Source organism: Coniophora puteana, assembly GCF_000271625.1.
Source record: "Coniophora puteana RWD-64-598 SS2 unplaced genomic scaffold CONPUscaffold_18, whole genome shotgun sequence".
In the NCBI taxonomy this organism is placed as follows: Eukaryota; Fungi; Basidiomycota; class Agaricomycetes; order Boletales; family Coniophoraceae; genus Coniophora; species Coniophora puteana.
The window spans coordinates 971,670-989,357 of NW_006913070.1; the positions used below are offsets into that span (position 1 = coordinate 971,670).

Sequence of the window (17,688 nt, forward strand, 5' to 3'; positions counted from 1 at the left end):
TCGCAAATTTAATAGTTCGATTGCAGCCATTTCCGATTTTGGTGCCTTGCAACCAGCCTGCAATTTAATTGAAGCGGGAACGCAGCGGAGGTCTCGCGGATTTTAGAGTATTTTTAGCGACTATGGTTGAGATTTTATTACGTCTAAGCTGCAAGCGGTTGCAACGCTCCTCAAAGTGGATTGCAATCGCCCGTGTCAGTTGCAATGTGCTTCTAATCATATAAAATACTATTAAATCATTCTGACTGAACAGTAATTGTGGTCGATTGCGACCGGCTGCAGCCGGAAAATGAACTTTGCGACATAAGTCTCTCCGCCAAGCGAGCCAGACCGTGTCACGTGACAGCTCCCAAATCGCCGGCCCCTTGCCATTTTTGGGCCTCCCGGAGGCTGAACCCCTCGGGAGCTTCTCGGCTCGCCTCCGGCTCGCCAACCCCTCCGTATGACCTATCTGCCAGAGTTACGCTGTGTTTCACTGCTTGGTCACCCTCGGCCGCTCCACGTGGCAAAGTTCGCACGTGTGATCTAATTGTGGCTGTACTAGCGGCTCCTGACTGGGAATGAGCGTCACTGGAAATCACCGAACGAAACCACTGAAACCTCTTTGGTCCATCGGACTCGCACAAATATTAGTACTACGCCGTGGGGTTGCGTCGCCTGACTCGGGCAATCCAAGCGCTTGCTAGACAGAGATTCTGAATGTGTTCGCGATTGTTATGTTATAACCATATTGGTAGATCTCCGCCGACTATCCGCCAGGTGTAAGCATGCAATTTTGTTAACACAGCAAAGTCGCGTGTGCCGAAGCTCCGAGAACATGTGGACTGACTTTGCGACACCTGTTCATCGTCGTTGAGGCAATGATCGGGGATTTTACTTAGGTCAGACGCCCTCCAAAGTTTGGTTCCGTTCTACCAAAATGGTATGAGTGTTTGTTACCCTACATCATAAGGTTGCCGGAGGCGTGTCTTGTACTATTCTAAGCAAAGACAAGGAAAAGATTGAGTGATTGTTCGGAGGTAACTATGTATGCAAAACTCGAGGGACTAGTCCGTGAACAAACGAGGTCTACTAGTGTACGCCCAGAACGATTGCTAGGCTGAAAGTCCCAGTCTGTGTTGATATTGAACACTGCTACGAAAGCAACAGCACACAATGCCGCAGCAGCCATGCATAATGCATAAACTCTTTTAGTCACCTCTTCATCGGAGTTCAAGAGAGTAACGACATTGTATGCCCCAGCACGTCCGAGACCCAAAACAGAGGAGTCATAATAACAGTTGTCGAACAGATTTGCAAATTCAAGAACAGGGATGCTGAAAAAGATAATTGAGTTCAAGACTGCGAGCACCTGCCCGATCAAACGAAAAACATCAGCTGCTCGTTTCCAGATGTGATGAACGTGGTTGAAAAGTGGGTCATAATCGTCTTGATGGTGCGAAATAGCATAATGCGCTGCCACGCTGGACGCCAGCATCATCATCCATATCATGGTAGAAAGAAGACCATACGTCAAAAGTGAGAGAGATCGACATGCAAGTCCCTGGGGAAATCCTTCTAGTTAGCTCAAATACATGGCTGACATTTGTACCTTGCTTCACTTACGACAGTAGGAGTATACAGCAGCATGATAATAGCCGGGCCCGTCGTTCCCCACTGAAGTACCAACCCAGCAATGGACGCGAGGGCAACTCGTGTTAAGACGCCGGACGCCCATGGACTTTGCCTTGAATCTAAGCGACCGCAGTAGCGCTCAACTTCGATAGGAGGGCCGCGTCGATTGTCAGGATGTATATCGTCGTCGTCGAGGACCTCCCACGTGCGCTCGGGATTCACCGGTTTGTGCACCGCCGCATTAGACGAAGCGTATTGGAATGCTCTGAGGACCTCTTCTGCTGAGCGTGACCACGCGAAGGTGCGTGAATAGTTGAAAATGGGGGGAGTGGCAAACACGTCTGGGGAAACAGCATCCTCACTGACCACAGGCGCGATTGATATAGCACGTTCTTCTGTGAACAATCCAGCCTTCTTGCCGCCTTCATGGGTAGCGACGTATGCCTTTGCATCAGAACGATCGAATGCACGGCTGAGGCGGTCGTAGTCACATTTGGGCGATAGTTGCTGCCACCCGACCACCACGGGTATCAGCCATAGGAACATGGTTCCCACGCTCTGGTTCACGAAGGAACTCCGCGACGTCAGGGTGAAAAGCGTTGCAGTGAAAATCCATGCGAGGATCACCCAGGTAATCGAGACGGCTGCGGAGATAGACCAGGTCTTCATGTAGTTCAATGTCAGAAAAATCTCAGGGGCAAAAAACCAGATTCTAGCGCATTCTAATGCCCATGTACACCATTATAATATATGAAAATGAGTTTTCGTGAGAATGGGTTGCCAACGGCAATCGAATGGCAATCGAACGGCATTATTTTAAGCTCTGAACTGGCGGTTTGGGGTCTCTTATTGGTGTGTGCAGCAAAATGTTGCCATTTGAATCGGTTATTTTAGCCTCACAACAATATTACGGCATTTCCTTGGCATTCCAATGCGATAAAATGTATAGCACTCAAGGGAGCAATCAAATCCCCTTTTGGAAATCTCCGACAACCGACTCCGCAAACTCGAACCACCAATCGTCGTTCTCAGGCAGGACAACCAGAGATGAGAGCATGCATTCCGCGTCGCTGACATGAACAGGGACTTGCTGTAGACTGGAGAGCACTCGAGCTGCCTCGGCCGTGTTTGGAAAACTCTTCACTGCCTCGAACGACTTATTAATCCACCTTGTGTTGAGCATGGTCATGAAAAGGGTGTAGCCAGCGAGTGCAGGTGACCCCGCCGCGAGGACGATGGACATTAGGTTATCTGTGTTATATTTGGCGCCGAAAGGAAGTTGAGAGCATAGGGAAAGGTAAGGTAGAAGCCATTCCAGAACTCTCTGGACGAAGTCGGACCATACAAAGGCTTCATTCTCAGTGCCGCAGACCGTGACACAAGTGTTGTAATCCATCGCTGTGACATCTGGGCTGTTGACGTCCGCGAGCGACACGTTGCCGCCGTTGGAGTCGCGTAAACCTCCGAGCAGCATCTCATTTCCAGAGCTTTGGATCTTATAGAGACATTGCGTGAAGTTTGCAGCAGCGAGGGCATAGTGCAAGTACGAGAGAAAAACAAGAGTGATGACTGTTGGCGGCGCTCAAATCAGTCAAAGTTGGTTACAGAGCGAAGCGCCTACCTATAAGCTTATTCATGTTGATGCACTGATGTCGCGTACCGCAGAAATAGGTGGCATATAGCAGTCGGTGGTGTACTGGCGGTAATGAACGAGTTTCCAAACGATCTTGTCTACTCAATGAAGTCGATAGGGCACCGTCTTTATAGATAATCAGTGACACGGATTGGGGTATCAAGTTGAACCCAGAGCGACTTGATGAAGCTTCCGGGTGTAGTCGGCGTCCGGATACGTGTACGATCACCTCTGGTACATAGCAACGCCTGAATATTTGAATGTCTGCCTATTGTCAAGATAAGCTCAGGGCAGTGTACGGTGTCTATAGGAGGCTGAGTGGCATAACGAAGCATGATATGATGCATACGCCACCTTTTGGATACCTTACGTGAATCCCTGTAAAGATTTGACTGAGCCTGGTGTCTCTTTCCCCCAGAATACCGTAGGGTCAATAGGAGTTTGCCCACCTAAAGATCAATGATCGGGAACAGGGAACTGTTTTGGCAGGATAGACACCTAAAAGCGCTCAGAATGTTCTGACGGGACTCGGAGCGAGTGCGCAAAGAACGACTCCACAAGAACTTTTGATTGCACCTCACAGCCATGACCGCAGCGTAACCGAATATAGGGACAAGGGTCCACCAACGCGGACCATCTCGGAAATGTCAACGTGAAGCTAGCCGCCTCAGTAGCAAAGGAAAGGCATTCATCACCAGCTTTCTGATGTCGGGTCTTTCCTACTTCTGGTGCGGACATCCACCCGTTGGCATGATAGATCCAGGGGCATGAAACGGCTGTGTCCATAGCAGGTTTTGGCTGTATATGCAAGACTAGGTGATGACGAGTTTCTGATGAGAACTCGCTTTGCCTGTCACTTTCGCGTAGCTTTAAGACGAGATAAAGTCTGGCTATAATTGTCAGTAGATAACACACGAGTCAGCAGTGAGAACTAGAAAGAGGCGTCTGTAAGAAAGGTATACCTGGGAGATGCACTGGAACACAAATGAAGTTCGGTGGACAAACCTTTCCCATATAATGAGGAATACGCGGCGATGTTGACTAGGTGAGGCACACCAGAGCGCTATACAGCGTGTCTCGATGCAAAGAATGACAGTTTATACCACTGCATAGGTGAGTGTTCGCGCGTTCGCAGTTAGCGCACGAAAGTGGTCCCTTTCAAAAATAGGTAATATTTGACTTCAATGTTACATTGCTCTGACCTCGAGCTTGTCAATCTGCGATCGAAACAAAGAACATGGTGAGCATTGATGCATAAACAATCCGGGCACAAGAACCGACACTGAATAAAGGAAATGGAAGGTAGCGATTGAGGCATCGCCTAAGCCATCGTATACTCCTTCACAATCCCATCCACCCTTCCATCCACCTCCTTCAGGATCTCGATCGTCTCCTCCCATATCCGCTCCTGCATCCTCACACCCTCGTCGCTGAGCACCCAATCGGCAACCTCCTGCGTTGTGCCCTTGCTCACGAACGCACCCCGCATCATGCCCTCCTTGTCGCGATTTCCTAGCGCGCCAAAGACGAGCTGGCGCGCACCGTGCTCCGACGGCCGTGCGAGCGCCCATTCGAACGCCCATGTACCCCAGTCGAGCTTGAGGTCGCGACGGAGCTGTGACCAGCAGTAGGCGGGATTGATTGCTACAGGCGTCACGGGCACAGTGGGGAGCGGACGGAGGTGGTCGGAGAGGGCGCGGGTGAAGAGGACGTTTAGGACTAGGAGGGAAGTTAGTATCTAAGCTAGGATAACTCCAAAGACAAAGGAAGGAGGCGTACGTTTGGTCTCGAAATACCGAGGCCGTATACTCTGTGGTGTCGCGGTACAGTACTCTTCGCTGCCTAGTAGCTTGAGCGGTTCTGCAGCTTCCTGAACAGCAGAAGGAATGGTGGCCCAATAGTGTACATCACTCGAGACGATGGCGAGGCGCGATGCTTTGCCGCTCTTCTTGCCTGCTTCCGCCATGCGAGGGAGGAGAAGGAGGGAGAGGAGTGACGTCGACAGGTTGTTTACTTGCAGACTGAACACGACGCGAAGGAAACGTTGAAAGAAGAAAACAAAGGGAATGACAAGACAAAGACATACGCGTTCTCCCACCCGTCCTCGGACTTTTCGTACTTCACTGGCAAGACAGCCGCGTTCATGACTAGGATATCAAGCGGGCCTCCCTCGCGCTCAAACCGGTCCGCGAACGCCTTCACGGATGCAAACGACGACAGGTCGATGAGCCACAATTCGGTACTCCCGTAACCCGTCCTTTTGGTAATCTCTGCTCCAGGTTGTCTCATCAGCTCTCCGCCAGCGACAGGGGGTAGAAGAGGGGTACACACCTTGAACAGCTTCTTTCCCTTTACCCTCGCTTCTGCACGCGATGATCAGGCGTTTGGGCTTCATGGTGGCAAAATGTATCGAAGCCTCGAGACCGATACCGGTGTTGGCGCCGATGACGACGACAGTCTGGTTAGATAGATCAGCACGGACGACCGGGGGGAGCCATTCCCACTGGTCGCGGTAGAAAGTCGGCATCGAGAGCTTCATTATGGTCAAACGTCTGATACGGGTTTACGCGTAAGAAGGATGTGGCAAGGGAGAGGAGGGCTGAGAGATGAAGAATAAGGGGCTTCCTCATCGACTCCTGAGCTGCTTATATGGGCACAGACGTTGGAGGTTTACAAAGACGAGGGGCGGTTGACATACCAGAATAGCGTAATGGGTGTAAGGACCATTGAGGGTGACCGATGGTGAGACTCATCGGTAGAGATAGAGACGGTGCGATGCCGAGGTAGAATCATGAGCTGGACTAGGTGAGGATGCGAAGCCGCGTCGACGCGTCATGTTATACATGATGCATGATGCTCCGTCAACTCGACGTGTGTCAGCCTCGTCGACTTCGTCATCCGTATGGCGTAACTGTTGAAGTTGAAGTTGAACGTGTTGAGCGCTCGAGCCCCTGGCAGTGAAGTTCGTCCTCCGATATTTGCGGAGATCGAATGCGACAGGCTGTCTACGCCGTACGGCCCATGCCAACTACAGCTGTTTGGCAATGGGTCCCGAACAGGTTGCAAAACCGACATCACGCTAGCCAAAGTTGACTGGTAAGCATGTTGAAATATCACAAACAACTACCGTACACCTATCTCCCAATGTTTTCGCAGAACATAATGTTATCAAAACAAGTTAATCTCTCCTTAGCATCGGAGCTACCTTTTGACATCTTGAATCTCATCTTCGAGGCATCGCTCAACAGGATCGACTATAACCCAGACTATCCGACCTACCCTGTTAGCAAATCATTATCTTCCTTACATCTGAACCTCAGGAACGTCTGCCAACACTGGCGTTTGGCCGTGGACTCGTGCACCCCCCTTCAACATCGACGCGTCTTCTTTGTCGCGGCGATAGCTGCAGAAGACGCCCGGGAAAATGACAGCAATGATGATGTCGATTGGTCTATCGTACGACAAACGCGTGAGGTTGTGCTTGTCGGACCCGCCTCTCGCATCATCCATGTCCTTGCCCAGTACTCTCCCGCCGAGAGCATTACCTCGTCGCTCAACATACAAGTAACATCCGGGGATCAAACACAGTTCAATTTCCCATCCACAATACCCACTGTTTCATTGCCGCAGCTAACTAGCCTGCACCTTGAGAGTGTCGCGTTTGATTGGAACACCCGACACCACTGTTTCTCTCGTCTCACTCATCTTTCACTCTGTGACATCATCAATCGCCCACATACTCTTCAGCTCGTGAAGACTCTCGCATTAATGCCAGCTCTGCAGGGACTTATCCTGCGCGGCGCCCTTCCAAAGCTACACGACATCGTTCCTCCGCACACATCTTTCGGGTACTCGCAACAAGTAGACCTGCCTAGGCTGAGATATCTTCGCCTGCAGGGCAGCGTCGCAGAGTGTTTCAACGTTCTATCAGACCTTCAATCGCTGGATCGGCTTGCATATCTCGGTCTCGAGTGCTTTCAAGGGGTTATGACGCCGGCTTTCGCATTTGGCCAGCTCCGTGATCTCTTACACGGCCAATCTCAACGGCTCATGCACGACTACTCAACCCTTTCCGTTTCACGCACAGATCAGGTCGCAGTCGAGCTCTCGACCTGGAGGCGTGATGAGTCTTATTCGACGCCAGCCAGTCAAGGCTTATACTTTTGGTACATCTCTAGCATGCCTCCTGTCGTCATCCTTCGAGAGATGGCGAGGGCTACTCTCCTCACCAACGTTCGTCAGGTGACGGTTTCGGGCTACCAAAACCACGAGAATGATCTTCGAGACGCTCTCGCTGACATGCCCGCGGTACACTCGCTCACCGTCTCCGACATGAACTCAGATGCCCTCTCGACAGTATTATCACCTGACGAGCTGGAGGTTCCCGTTCCTGAGCTCAAGGAACTTATCGTGCAACACGGACCATTTTGCCATGACAAGGCACACAAGTCGCTCGTAGCATGTATATCCGAGCGTCAAGCAAGGCGATCTCGACTGCAAACGCTTCTGTTATGTGGGGAGTGTAATATGGCGGAAGACATCAGGATCGCATTATCGGCCTTGGAGATGCATATCACCGTTGAAAGCGTATGAGAGTGCTGGTTTCGTGGTGCATCTGGAGACGGATGGGAGCGAAAACGGGCAGAAACCAGGGCTTAGTGAACAATCCTGCATTGCACACGGGAATTTGACGGCTCAAGCAAAATTTCAGAGGAAAGAGACATCGGATACAGCGCATATCTACGTCTCATCGATATCCATGCTAGACACTACATGTGCACGACAGGGTTAGTATGTACGGTGCAATGCAAGATATATTAAATTCTTGAACAGGTATATCCGCCGACCATCTTCCTCTTTCCTCGCCCTCTCCCTCACAGCATTTCCCGCCACATTCCCCAGCCAGCCGCATCGCGCCGCGTTCACGCCCTTCTCCCCCTTCCTTCCACCCCAAGTCAAGTGTGATACAGCATAATGCGGTCCGTTTATATACATTGCTACATTCCACGTGACGCGAACGCGGCCCGCCCGGCTGGGGCCGGCACAGAGGCCGAAAATCCGGCAGGTCACCGGCGCGCGCGCGTCTCCGCGTCCGCATCAGCAACCGGCGGGTCGGCGACGAAGATGCTGTCGCCCTTGATGTTGAGGAACGAGTACTACGAAAAAGGCAAACCATTTAGTATCACAGGCAGAACAAAACGAGTGATTGCCAAGACTAGACTGGAGAAAACGCACCTCAGCCAAATCGGTATCCTTCCCCCGGTTATAGTTCTGATACACCAGATTGACCTCAGTCGCGAAGGGCCTCAGACCGACCCCCTCAAGCGTCTCCCAAAAGCTCAAAACCTCCGCAAACGTCTTCTCCCACGTGTGAATTTCGAGGAGTAGCTGGCCAAAGGGCAAAGGCGCGCCCGAGGAGAGGTACGGTGCAAGGAGGCGCGTGAGCACATCAAATTCGGCGCCCTCAAGATCGACTTTCAAAATATCGATGTATGCGTGGCCTAAGGAGGGGTGCGCCAACGTTAGCCACCACTCTCAGAGACATTCCAATATGGAAACACGCAAACACCGAATAGAACGCGAAAAACTTACCATTCCGCCGCATCAAACTCTCCAGCGTATACAACTTATGCACATCCTCCGGCCCATGCTTATCCACACTCGACAACCCCGCATGCATAAAGTGCGCGCGAGGCGAGGAACGCAGCGCCCCTCCAAAGGCGGCGGCCTCGCGGATGTCGAATCCGTAGATCTGGCACCGCCGCGTGCGGTCGAGTAGCTCCGACTCGAACGAGACGTCGTAGTTCGTGCCTAGTTCAGGAAATAATGGGTTTGAGCGTGGCAGGGGAGGTGGAATTGGCATTTAGAGGGTCGGTGAATGGGAGGGGCCAGCGATGCGGTGCAAAGGATGAATTGGATGAGACCAAATGTTTCAATTCATTTGTTTCGTATGCCATAGCGCCATTCGGGTGACACGGGGATATTCGTCGGGTCAAAACATCGGCAGAAAGCGTTCGTTTTGGATAGAGCAGGGCAATAGCCAATGACCGAAAAGATGAGCAAAAACAGCGTCAGAACAACGAAAGGGTGAGAGAAAAGCAATCCAAAGCGCACCGAACGAGTATACCACACATTCTGGCTTGTGCTCTAGCCGTGAAAGTCCGCAAGTCCACTTTCCACCATCGCCTAGTGAGCCTACGCGCTCCGTCTCATGCGGACAGTCGAATGTTGGCGGGAAGAAACTCCCTTTGTTGATAATCAGCGTTTAGATGGCCTTAGGCCATGGATCAGGGGACTCACAGACGGTGTAGGCAGGCCACGGATCGCGGTCTGGAGGGAACCTAATCCACGCATGAGATATAAATATAACACGTTCACAGAGGCCAGAAGCAAGGAAGGGGCAGCGGAAGTGCGGGATAGGAAGAACGATAGCCGAAAATGACGACAGCGAAAAGACATACATAAGGATATCGTGGGCGGTCGGGCCATGCCTGTGAATCAGCTCCTGCCTGGACTTGAGGGTCTTGGTGTACACCTGCTCTGCACGGGCGAGCTTTGCTGGGAGGGAAGTGTCCCGGATGTACGCGGCGAACGCGCTCGGGTTTGAGGAGAGGTCGCTGCTGTCAGAGAAGGGGTTGAGGAAGAGGAAGGTGCCTAGGAGGACGAAGGCGACGAGGAGGGCGTAGCGCGGGTGGCGCTGCCAGACGTGGGACATGGCTGGCCGTCTGTCTGCGGCAGTGATGGGGAGGGGCGGGGAGAGCAGTCGGACGGCCACGGTGGGCTGATTTGGAAGGGGAGGGGGAGAGATGGAGGGGGTGGTGAAGCGGTGGCGCTACTTGGATGACGACGAGGCCTGTGAGGGAGAAGCTGGGCAGGCGCGGGAAGGATTGGGGCGGGATCGGTCAAGACTAAAATGAGGCAGAAGCAAGGCAAAGTAAGGTTGGGTGAGTATATGCGTGGTAGGGCGGATCAGAGTCGGGGGGAGGTGACCTTACAAGTACAAGATGAGACTGAGAGTGAGCGTTCTCGTTGGCCGTCTGTTGGATGTTGGCCGTGCAGTGCAGTGCGATCCGCACCCCGTTGCAATTGCAAAGAAAGCAAGAGGGGAGCGCCTCTCTTTGGTGGAGTGCGAAAGGATAACTCCTGCTTACCCCTGGGTCTAGAACTCGATCATCGACTCCGCAGCAGCACCCCCACTGCCCCTGACAAGCCTTTACCACCCCTCCCGTCATCTTCGGAGGCCCCGCCCCGACCATCCCGCCGCCCCCCATCGAATCAGAATCCGAGACTCCTTCCGTGGAAACCCAGCCTAGAGCATCTCCGACTCCCGACTTGTTTCCGAACGACAGAGACCGAGGCAGAAGCCGACATGCCGACAGATGCAGCACGCCTCCTCCTCGTGCCCCTCAGGCGGTGTCGGGCGCGGTGCTAGAGAAGACAGAACGCATGGCGCGATGGCGCGGAATGGGAGGTAGAGAAAGGCATGGCACGTCTTGCACCCGAAATCCTGTGTTCTTTATATACACTAAACATCGCCGAATGCCGGCACGCATGTCTGGCACGGCGACCTCCAGGCATCCCGGCTACCACACACCGCGGCCAGCGATCCCCATGCCTTGAATGCCTGCCGCGGAGCGTGCCATGCGCCCTCGATGCGATGTCTCACTTGTTCAACTCGAACATGAAGTCTGTTCCTGACTGAATGGCGCGGACGAGCCGCCATTTGTCATGTCGCGGGTACTCCCGGACCCTTGTCTCCGTTCACCTCGACAGGACATGCGTGGCCTTCACAAACTTCAGCCTCTTCCAGTCCCAGCGCATCGATGACCACACCGGTTTCACGTTGATCTTCCAAACACCTATCAAAATATCCTTGGTCAGCCCATTCTTAGCCAGCCAATTGCCCTCACGCGCCTATCTAAGAATAGCGAGCGATGAAAAGATCACCGTCTCGCCCTGACACCGCCGCAGACAAACGCCCTACACGTGTTGCCCTTCGGACTCTGGAATCATCGTTCCGACGTTCATCTCGCCTTCATCGTCCATTCCTAACCCTCCTAGACTTTTCCATCGTGGTTCTAGTTCCAATGTATGCATATGCTCCGTGCTTATTCTTGTCCTTTCTTATCCAACTGAATACATTGATGCACGCCGCCGGCCTATCGCCCGTGGACAAAAGAACCATCGCGGCGACAACCCCACCGTAACCGATTTCCTCGCGTGGAATAGCTACACCAAAACCCAAGGAGCCCCAAATACAACGGTCCTTGTCTAGCGGCGGCGATATCTGAGCTCGAGAACAACGTCACTGCCCCTACCTGCCCGCGTTCATACAACCAGGAGCACACGCGTCCCGTGTTTACGTCTAATGGATTCATATGTGCTCACACAACGAGGGTGCTCCATGCTGATGCCTCGTGTTCATCCAGACACCTTGAGGGCGTAGGCTGTTCGTCAGCCCACTCATGAATAAACACAACGGCTTCCCAGCTGCTCACGGTCCGCATTCTTAAGGAAGCGGGTTGAGGGGGTGTGGTGTCCTCACCTCGCTTTGCTCACTCACCTTGACGCACTAGCAACCTCGAACGACTTTAACTTGTTCGCCAAGAATTCCTGTTTCTACGAGTCCTTAACGACTTCTAAACAACTTTCTAACACGACCAAGACCGAAAGCCTCAGTCAAGATGATTCACATCTTCCGCAGCTTCCTGTACATCGTCCTCGTACGTCTCCCGCCTCTTCTCCCAGCCAAACCCCAACTAACCACCCCTTCGCCCCTCTACGTCATGCACAGTTCATCTTCTCCATCGTCCTCATGTCCCTCTGCGCCGTGCGCATCCACTACACCGAGCACCTCTCGCCCTTCGACCCGCTCAACGACGGCGTGCGCTTCTACGACCCCATCGTCGCCTTGCTCCTCGCCACCTCCCTCCTCACCATCCTCTGGTCCGCGTTCGTCGGGCACACGATCCACGGCCGCCACGAGCGCCGCATCATCGGCACGTTCCTGCACGAGTTCCTCGGCCTCGGCGTGCTCTTCATCCTGTGGCTCGTCGGCGCCGCCATCGCCACCGTACGTCTCCCCACCCCCTCCCCCCTCCTCCCTTTTCCCTTTGCTCCATAAGCAAGTGCTGATGGAATGTCGTTGCGATAGGTCACATCGAACGTCCCGACGCTGCTCACGCGCTGGGGCAACCTCTCCTCGTGCTGGCACTACTCCACGTGCCGCATCCTCACCGCGCTCCTCGCGTTCGCGTGGCTCGGCTGGATCGTCGTTCTCGCGCTGCTCCTCACCACGCTGCTCTTCGCGCTCGCGAACCGCGCGTGGAACGAGCAGATGCACGGGCGCTGGGACCCGCGCGCGACGCGGTACCGCGATAGTCGGGTCTGAGCTGGAGGGGGATAAGAGGCTGTAAGGATGGGATGAGGAGAGTGGGATGGAATGTGGGTGGGATATGTCGCACCTAGGTGATGACCAGACGACGCCCCCTCGATGAACCACGATACGGCGGAGGCAATGAAGCCTCCAAACGAAGAACAAAACACACTTCCAGGCTCAATCACGAACGCACGAACGACGACACGGAACGTACTTTATTCAGTCCTTGAACTTGGGCTTGAGGACGAGGCAGATAGACTTGGACTCTGAGTGGATCTTGGATGCCTGTTTGACACGTATAGTACAGTAGATTACAGTTTCGCACTTTTTATAAGTTATCGCCGTTCTCTGGTACGTCTTTGTACTGGTCGGGGACGGTGCTCGTTGGTACTAATACTTGTTACTACATACTACGCAATACATTCGCGCTTGGATATGTTAGCGTTTCACAAATACCATGAACTGTCTCGCCGATTTGTTATTAGCAACTTGGCAAGACTACCTGAGATCCTATTCATCTTCATTGCGAGAGGTTTTGATATGGTGAAGACGTCATACACAAGCTAAAGGTAGACAGAGGCTGATGGACAGTGGACTAATAGAATCAGGCACTCGTGTCGTTGAAATGGGAGTAAATAGAAAGTAAAAAGTGCAAACCGATGTGAGGAATAAGCGACGATTGGGGAAGCAAATCCCTGCACTATCGACTCCCCGGGGCCACCATCGGTTCCTTGCAGGCCCAACTCACGGCAAGCGTTCAAGATGCGTATCAATCAGAACCAGAACCAAGCGAGAAACGGTAAGAATGTCAGATGTACGGTGAATATGTGTTTTCCTGACAGGTTTAGCGCCAGGCCATGAGACAAAAACGTCAAAACGTCGCTTACCTTCCTATTCACGGGATACCGTGTGAGATGCAAGTTGGGCAACCAGTCGACCTCGAGTCCGAGGGCCTTCAGAGCATCGACGTGGATGGCCTCGGAGTCGCAGGTGCGCGCGCAGACGATATGCTCGATGCGGCACCCGAGCTCCCGCCGAGCGATGATGCAATCCCTCAACGCCGCGATACTCGGGCACCGGACAACGGTCTCTCGCGTGATTCCGCCGCTGAGGGAGGGGCTGATTCTAGGTATCGAAAAATACGTGCCCTCGATCACGACCTTGCGAAGACCCGGCAACGGTAGTAGTCCATCGCGGGGGTACAAACAGGCGAATATCGCTGTGCTATCTTCAGTCTCGGTCTTGGCTAGCTCGAGTGTTGTGGCGGAAGGAAGGTATTCGAATGGATTGGGTAGGTGGCTCTTCCAGGCGTAAAACGCATGGATGCGTACAGTTTGCACAGATGGGATGGGAAGCGCCTCCGCGTAGGAGGCAAGGACCTCTCTGGATGCATCCGATTGAAACGTGCAGCTGAGCAGGAAGCATGACTTGACTTCGGCGTGAAGGGAAAGCTGAAAAGAAAACGTAACTGATTGAGAACCTAACGAAACCTCCATACCGAAGCTTGACGCATAGCGGCTTTGCGTAGATAGTTCAGGTGTGTATTCCTTTAGAGCTTCTTGGGGGTTTCGTACCGCAGCCACGTTACCGGCGTCCCAAGTGCGATAGTCTGCCGGGAGAAGTAGCTGAGCCAAAGCTGTAATTTGGCTACGTTGCCTGTCAAAGTGGCCCTGAACGTTGAGGGAAAGACTCGCACGCCTGCGATCGAAATGCATTCGAGGAAGAAGGGATATACAGGAATCGTAACTGGACCATAGCGAGAAGTCGTTGAGTTTAGGTAGGGTGACAAAAAGACCTTGGTCCTGAGTTCAAAACTGTTCGCTGGGTCGTTCAAGGAGGCTCAAACTCAACTTCTCGATCGCGCGCATGCAATTTAGAGCAGCAAGAAATCTAGGGAACTCCGCGTTTGGTTTGTTCATGATGCAGTCCATCTTCAGTACAGTAACTCCCGTGAAGGGAGCGATACTTTTCCAGTCAAACGAGAGCAAGGACAAGTTTAGAGAGAGCCTCTTGAGCCGTGGGAAATACTGTGGCTCGAATGGTAAGGTCACCTCCCATGGGTTATCTCGTGAGAAGCTGATGAAGAGCGATTCCAATGTTGGCGCAGAATTCGCATTAGCAATGACAGATTCCAAGTCTGATACCAGGCCGTCTTCATGCGCCAGCTCTCGCGTACGTCCCATGTTCTTAATCAAGGCATCCCAGCCAGGAGATCCCACAGTACGCCCTGTGGAGTGGACACGCAAGGGTGTTCTGTTGCTGGAGCGACTCAGGGCCTCCTTTCCCCAGCGGCGACATGAATTGCAAGTGAGCTGCTCGTACGATATCTGAGCCCATAGCGACGGGGTTGATAAAGCTGTATAACGCCAATGGCGGCAGACCTGTGTGATAGGGATCCATGGTGGAGGTCCGCATCTCTGGTGCATGGAGCTAGCCACATTTTCCGGATCGAAGGAAAAGCACGATTTGTTGAATATCAAGACTAGAACGTCACTCGGTAAAAGTGAGGCTAGAGAGGCGTCCATGGATCGTAGGAGGACTAGAAGGTATTATCTTCAACGTTGATGAGGATGAGTAACTGTGGCGTGGAGAGAGGAACATATATAAAGCAGGACTCACTGCCTACAGCTGAATGCACTGGATGACGGAGATGCGACCTTCAAGGGTAGCGCTCAGGTGCGAGCTGATGTGGGAGTGGTACTGTCTCAAAGTTACAGCGAGGTGTGTCGGTGCGCTAAGCCGACCCTTATCAGTTCTCCGCCAACATAATGAGAAGCAGAGCGATTTTATTCCGTTTCTGTACATCTTGGAATAGATATTCTTCCCTTCTCATCGTGTTCGCCGAGACATGCCTATTCGACCCGGCTCAGAGTACTTGCCTTGTTGCTAGGTCACACGTACACCTGACTCTGACCTACCAAATCCTGAAACGGAAGACAATATTTTATTCTATGAGCAAGAAAGACTCCGTTTCTATGCAAGATACTGGAGTGGTACACATTGAGATACAAACACAGGGCGAGGCCTGGATAAATCCGTCAGGAGGAACAAAGTGGATAAGACTATCAGAGCACATGCACAAGGCCATGATGAAATATGTCACAACGGAAAAGAGGTCGAACGCAAGTCAAAGCAGCAGCACCTGGAGACTGATCTCACACCATTTCCTAAGTGAACCGGCAGAAAGGAGGCTTTGCATTAGGCCGCAAGACACAGATTTGTACACACTCCTCACCTTGAAGTTGACAGACCTCGATGTTAGATGTAAGTTGGGTAACAAATCAACTTCGATCCCGAGAGCCCTTAAGTCGTCGGCGTGGCCTGCCTCGGAGTCGCATGTCCTTGCGCAGACGACGCGCTTGAGCCGACATCCATGCGGCCGCCGGGCAAGGATACAGTCCTTGAGCTCCGAGAGTCTTGGGCACTCGACGACGACGTCTGGCATGATCACGTCGTCAAAGAAGCGACTGATCCTAGGGACAGAATACTTTGTGCCTTCGATGACGACCTTGTGAAGATTCGGTAATGGCAATCGTCCATCTTGGGGATGCAAGCCAGAGAATATCGCTGTGCTATCTTCAGCGTTTGTCTTTGTGAGCTGAAGCGTCGTGGCAGAAGTGGCGAGATCAAACGGGTTGGGTAGCTGCCTCGACCATGCAACAAACGAGCGGATGCAAACGGTCTGCACGGACGCTATTGGGAGGGCATCTGCGTAATGAGCAAGGATGTCTCTCGTGACAGCCCCAAACACGTTGTAGTTGAGCTCGAAGCACGGTTCGGCATCGGGACGAGGGAAAAGCTGAAAATAGAATGTGACCCTCGCAGAACCTGCTGATGCTTCTATAGCAAAGCGTGAGTGATTTCTGGCCGTACATTCGGCTAAGGACTGTTTCCAAGAGTCTTGAGGGCTCTGCCCTGCTTCTACGTTCTCGGCAAGAAGCTGTTGAGCAAAGGTTGAGATGGGATTCCCCTGAGGCCTGGATGAGTCGTCCTCAACAGTGAGTAACAGGGTGGCTCGTTTGCGATTGAAAAGAATTCGAGGGAGGAGAGATATGCAGGAAGTATAATTGGCCAATAGCGATAGATGGTTGAGTTTAGGAAGAGTGGCGCCAAGACCTTGGTTTTGGGTCCACTTCTGTTTCCCATGTGGTACAGATATCTTTAGACTCAGTTTCTCGAGCGCCTGCATACAACTGAGGGCGGCGAGGAATCTGGGGAATTCCGCGTCTGGATCCTCGATGGAGCCGCCGATCTTCAAGACGGCAAGCTGAGTGAAAGGGGAGACACTGTACCAGTTGAACTGTAAGGGTATGCCAAGGGACAGTCTCTTCAGTCGAGGGATGTGCTGAGGGCCAAACGGCAAAGTCAACACCTCTTGACTGTCCCGTGAGAAGCTGAGGAAGAGTGACTCTAATATTGGCGCAGATGTTACGGTAGCCATGATAGACTGCAAGTCTGATACCATGCCTTCTTCATGCACCATCTCGCGCGTACGCCCCATGTTCTTGATCAGCGTGTTCCAGCCCGGAGAACCTGTGCGCACTCTGGAATAGACATATAAGGCTGTGTCGTCACCGGAGCGATTCAACATCTCCTTTCCCCAGCGAGAGCAGCGCTTGCAGTCGAGTTGGCCGTAAGATATCTGGGCCCACAGTGATGGGGTCGATAAAGCTGTCAAGCGCCAATAACGACAGACCTGCGTGACTGGAACCCATAAAGGAGGGCCGCACTCTCTGTGCGTTAAGTGAGGCAGAGTCACTGGGTCGAACGGAGAGCATGCTTTGAATATCAAGATCAAGACATCGTCCGGCAGAAATGCGGCTAGCGGGGCGCTCATGGACTGGGTCTCTTACGCTGGGAGCCCCTAAACATGGCGGGGACGGATAGTAATGAGCTGATCAATGGACAATTAAGCCTGGAACGCCACTCACTGTGTATGATGTACCTGACAATGGACTCCTGGAGGATACAACCTTGAAGTGCAACTTGAAGCGTTGGATACATTCAACCTCCGACACGCGCTGAGTGTCGGAAGTTGTTCACACGGGACCTCTCCAGCATC

General features: G+C 52.7%; 6 protein-coding genes across 6 annotated transcripts; 2 read left to right on the forward strand and 4 right to left on the reverse strand.

The window, feature by feature from the left end:
- Nucleotides 1–979: 979 nt before the first annotated feature.
- On the reverse strand, nucleotides 980–3,088 carry CONPUDRAFT_66805 (uncharacterized protein; the record flags this gene model as incomplete). Its single annotated transcript, XM_007776612.1, has 3 exons — nucleotides 980–1,543; nucleotides 1,606–2,304; nucleotides 2,606–3,088. The coding sequence occupies 3 exons, from the start codon at nucleotides 3,086–3,088 to the stop codon at nucleotides 980–982; spliced, it is 1,746 nt and encodes a 581-aa protein (XP_007774802.1).
- A 226-nt stretch (nucleotides 3,089–3,314) lies between these two features.
- Nucleotides 3,315–5,894, reverse strand: CONPUDRAFT_132613 (short-chain dehydrogenase). Its single transcript, XM_007776875.1, has 6 exons — nucleotides 5,579–5,894; nucleotides 5,334–5,517; nucleotides 5,027–5,268; nucleotides 4,210–4,966; nucleotides 3,602–4,137; nucleotides 3,315–3,551 (listed from the first exon to the last, which is right to left on the reverse strand). Exons 1-4 carry the CDS (start codon nucleotides 5,784–5,786, stop codon nucleotides 4,569–4,571), a joined length of 1,032 nt encoding a protein of 343 aa, XP_007775065.1. The 5' UTR covers nucleotides 5,787–5,894; the 3' UTR covers nucleotides 3,315–3,551; nucleotides 3,602–4,137; nucleotides 4,210–4,568.
- Nucleotides 5,895–5,957: 63 nt separating this feature from the next.
- On the forward strand, nucleotides 5,958–7,982 carry CONPUDRAFT_147554 (uncharacterized protein; the record flags this gene model as incomplete). Its single annotated transcript, XM_007776876.1, has 3 exons — nucleotides 5,958–5,989; nucleotides 6,206–6,343; nucleotides 6,496–7,982. The coding sequence occupies 3 exons, from the start codon at nucleotides 5,958–5,960 to the stop codon at nucleotides 7,838–7,840; spliced, it is 1,515 nt and encodes a 504-aa protein (XP_007775066.1). The 3' UTR covers nucleotides 7,841–7,982.
- CONPUDRAFT_132617 (uncharacterized protein) lies at nucleotides 7,941–10,034 on the reverse strand. The gene is made up of 6 exons (XM_007776877.1): nucleotides 9,709–10,034; nucleotides 9,548–9,588; nucleotides 9,362–9,493; nucleotides 8,840–9,058; nucleotides 8,483–8,748; nucleotides 7,941–8,403 (listed from the first exon to the last, which is right to left on the reverse strand). Exons 1-6 carry the CDS (start codon nucleotides 9,960–9,962, stop codon nucleotides 8,314–8,316), a joined length of 1,002 nt encoding a protein of 333 aa, XP_007775067.1. The 5' UTR covers nucleotides 9,963–10,034; the 3' UTR covers nucleotides 7,941–8,313.
- A 1,277-nt stretch (nucleotides 10,035–11,311) lies between these two features.
- Nucleotides 11,312–13,096, forward strand: CONPUDRAFT_132619 (uncharacterized protein). Its single transcript, XM_007776878.1, has 4 exons — nucleotides 11,312–11,336; nucleotides 11,427–11,970; nucleotides 12,042–12,320; nucleotides 12,402–13,096. Exons 2-4 carry the CDS (start codon nucleotides 11,932–11,934, stop codon nucleotides 12,636–12,638), a joined length of 555 nt encoding a protein of 184 aa, XP_007775068.1. The 5' UTR covers nucleotides 11,312–11,336; nucleotides 11,427–11,931; the 3' UTR covers nucleotides 12,639–13,096.
- A 2,503-nt stretch (nucleotides 13,097–15,599) lies between these two features.
- Nucleotides 15,600–17,569, reverse strand: CONPUDRAFT_147557 (uncharacterized protein; the record flags this gene model as incomplete). Its single annotated transcript, XM_007776879.1, has 4 exons — nucleotides 17,558–17,569; nucleotides 17,323–17,490; nucleotides 15,878–17,268; nucleotides 15,600–15,651 (listed from the first exon to the last, which is right to left on the reverse strand). The coding sequence occupies exons 2-4, from the start codon at nucleotides 17,461–17,463 to the stop codon at nucleotides 15,600–15,602; spliced, it is 1,584 nt and encodes a 527-aa protein (XP_007775069.1). The 5' UTR covers nucleotides 17,464–17,490; nucleotides 17,558–17,569.
- Nucleotides 17,570–17,688: the final 119 nt, after the last annotated feature.

Excerpts from the sequence above, each read along its gene's own strand:
- CONPUDRAFT_132617 (XM_007776877.1), bottom strand. The coding sequence starts at position 9,962 with ATGTCCCACGTCTGGCAGCGCCACCCGCGCTACGCCCTCCTCGTCGCC. Across the intron at positions 9,059-9,361 it reads ATGTGTGGTATACTCGTTCG|GCACGAACTACGACGTCTCG; the intron begins GTGCGCTTTGGA and ends TTCCTGAACTAG. Across the intron at positions 8,749-8,839 it reads GAGTTTGATGCGGCGGAATG|GCCACGCATACATCGATATT; the intron begins GTAAGTTTTTCG and ends ACCCCTCCTTAG.
- CONPUDRAFT_132613 (XM_007776875.1), bottom strand. The coding sequence starts at position 5,786 with ATGAAGCTCTCGATGCCGACTTTCTACCGCGACCAGTGGGAATGGCTC. Across the intron at positions 5,518-5,578 it reads AGGGAAAGAAGCTGTTCAAG|AGATTACCAAAAGGACGGGT; the intron begins GTGTGTACCCCT and ends AACCTGGAGCAG. Across the intron at positions 4,967-5,026 it reads TCGGTATTTCGAGACCAAAC|TCCTAAACGTCCTCTTCACC; the intron begins GTACGCCTCCTT and ends CTTCCCTCCTAG.
- CONPUDRAFT_132619 (XM_007776878.1), top strand. The coding sequence starts at position 11,932 with ATGATTCACATCTTCCGCAGCTTCCTGTACATCGTCCTC. Across the intron at positions 11,971-12,041 it reads GCTTCCTGTACATCGTCCTC|TTCATCTTCTCCATCGTCCT; the intron begins GTACGTCTCCCG and ends CGTCATGCACAG. Across the intron at positions 12,321-12,401 it reads TCGGCGCCGCCATCGCCACC|GTCACATCGAACGTCCCGAC; the intron begins GTACGTCTCCCC and ends TCGTTGCGATAG.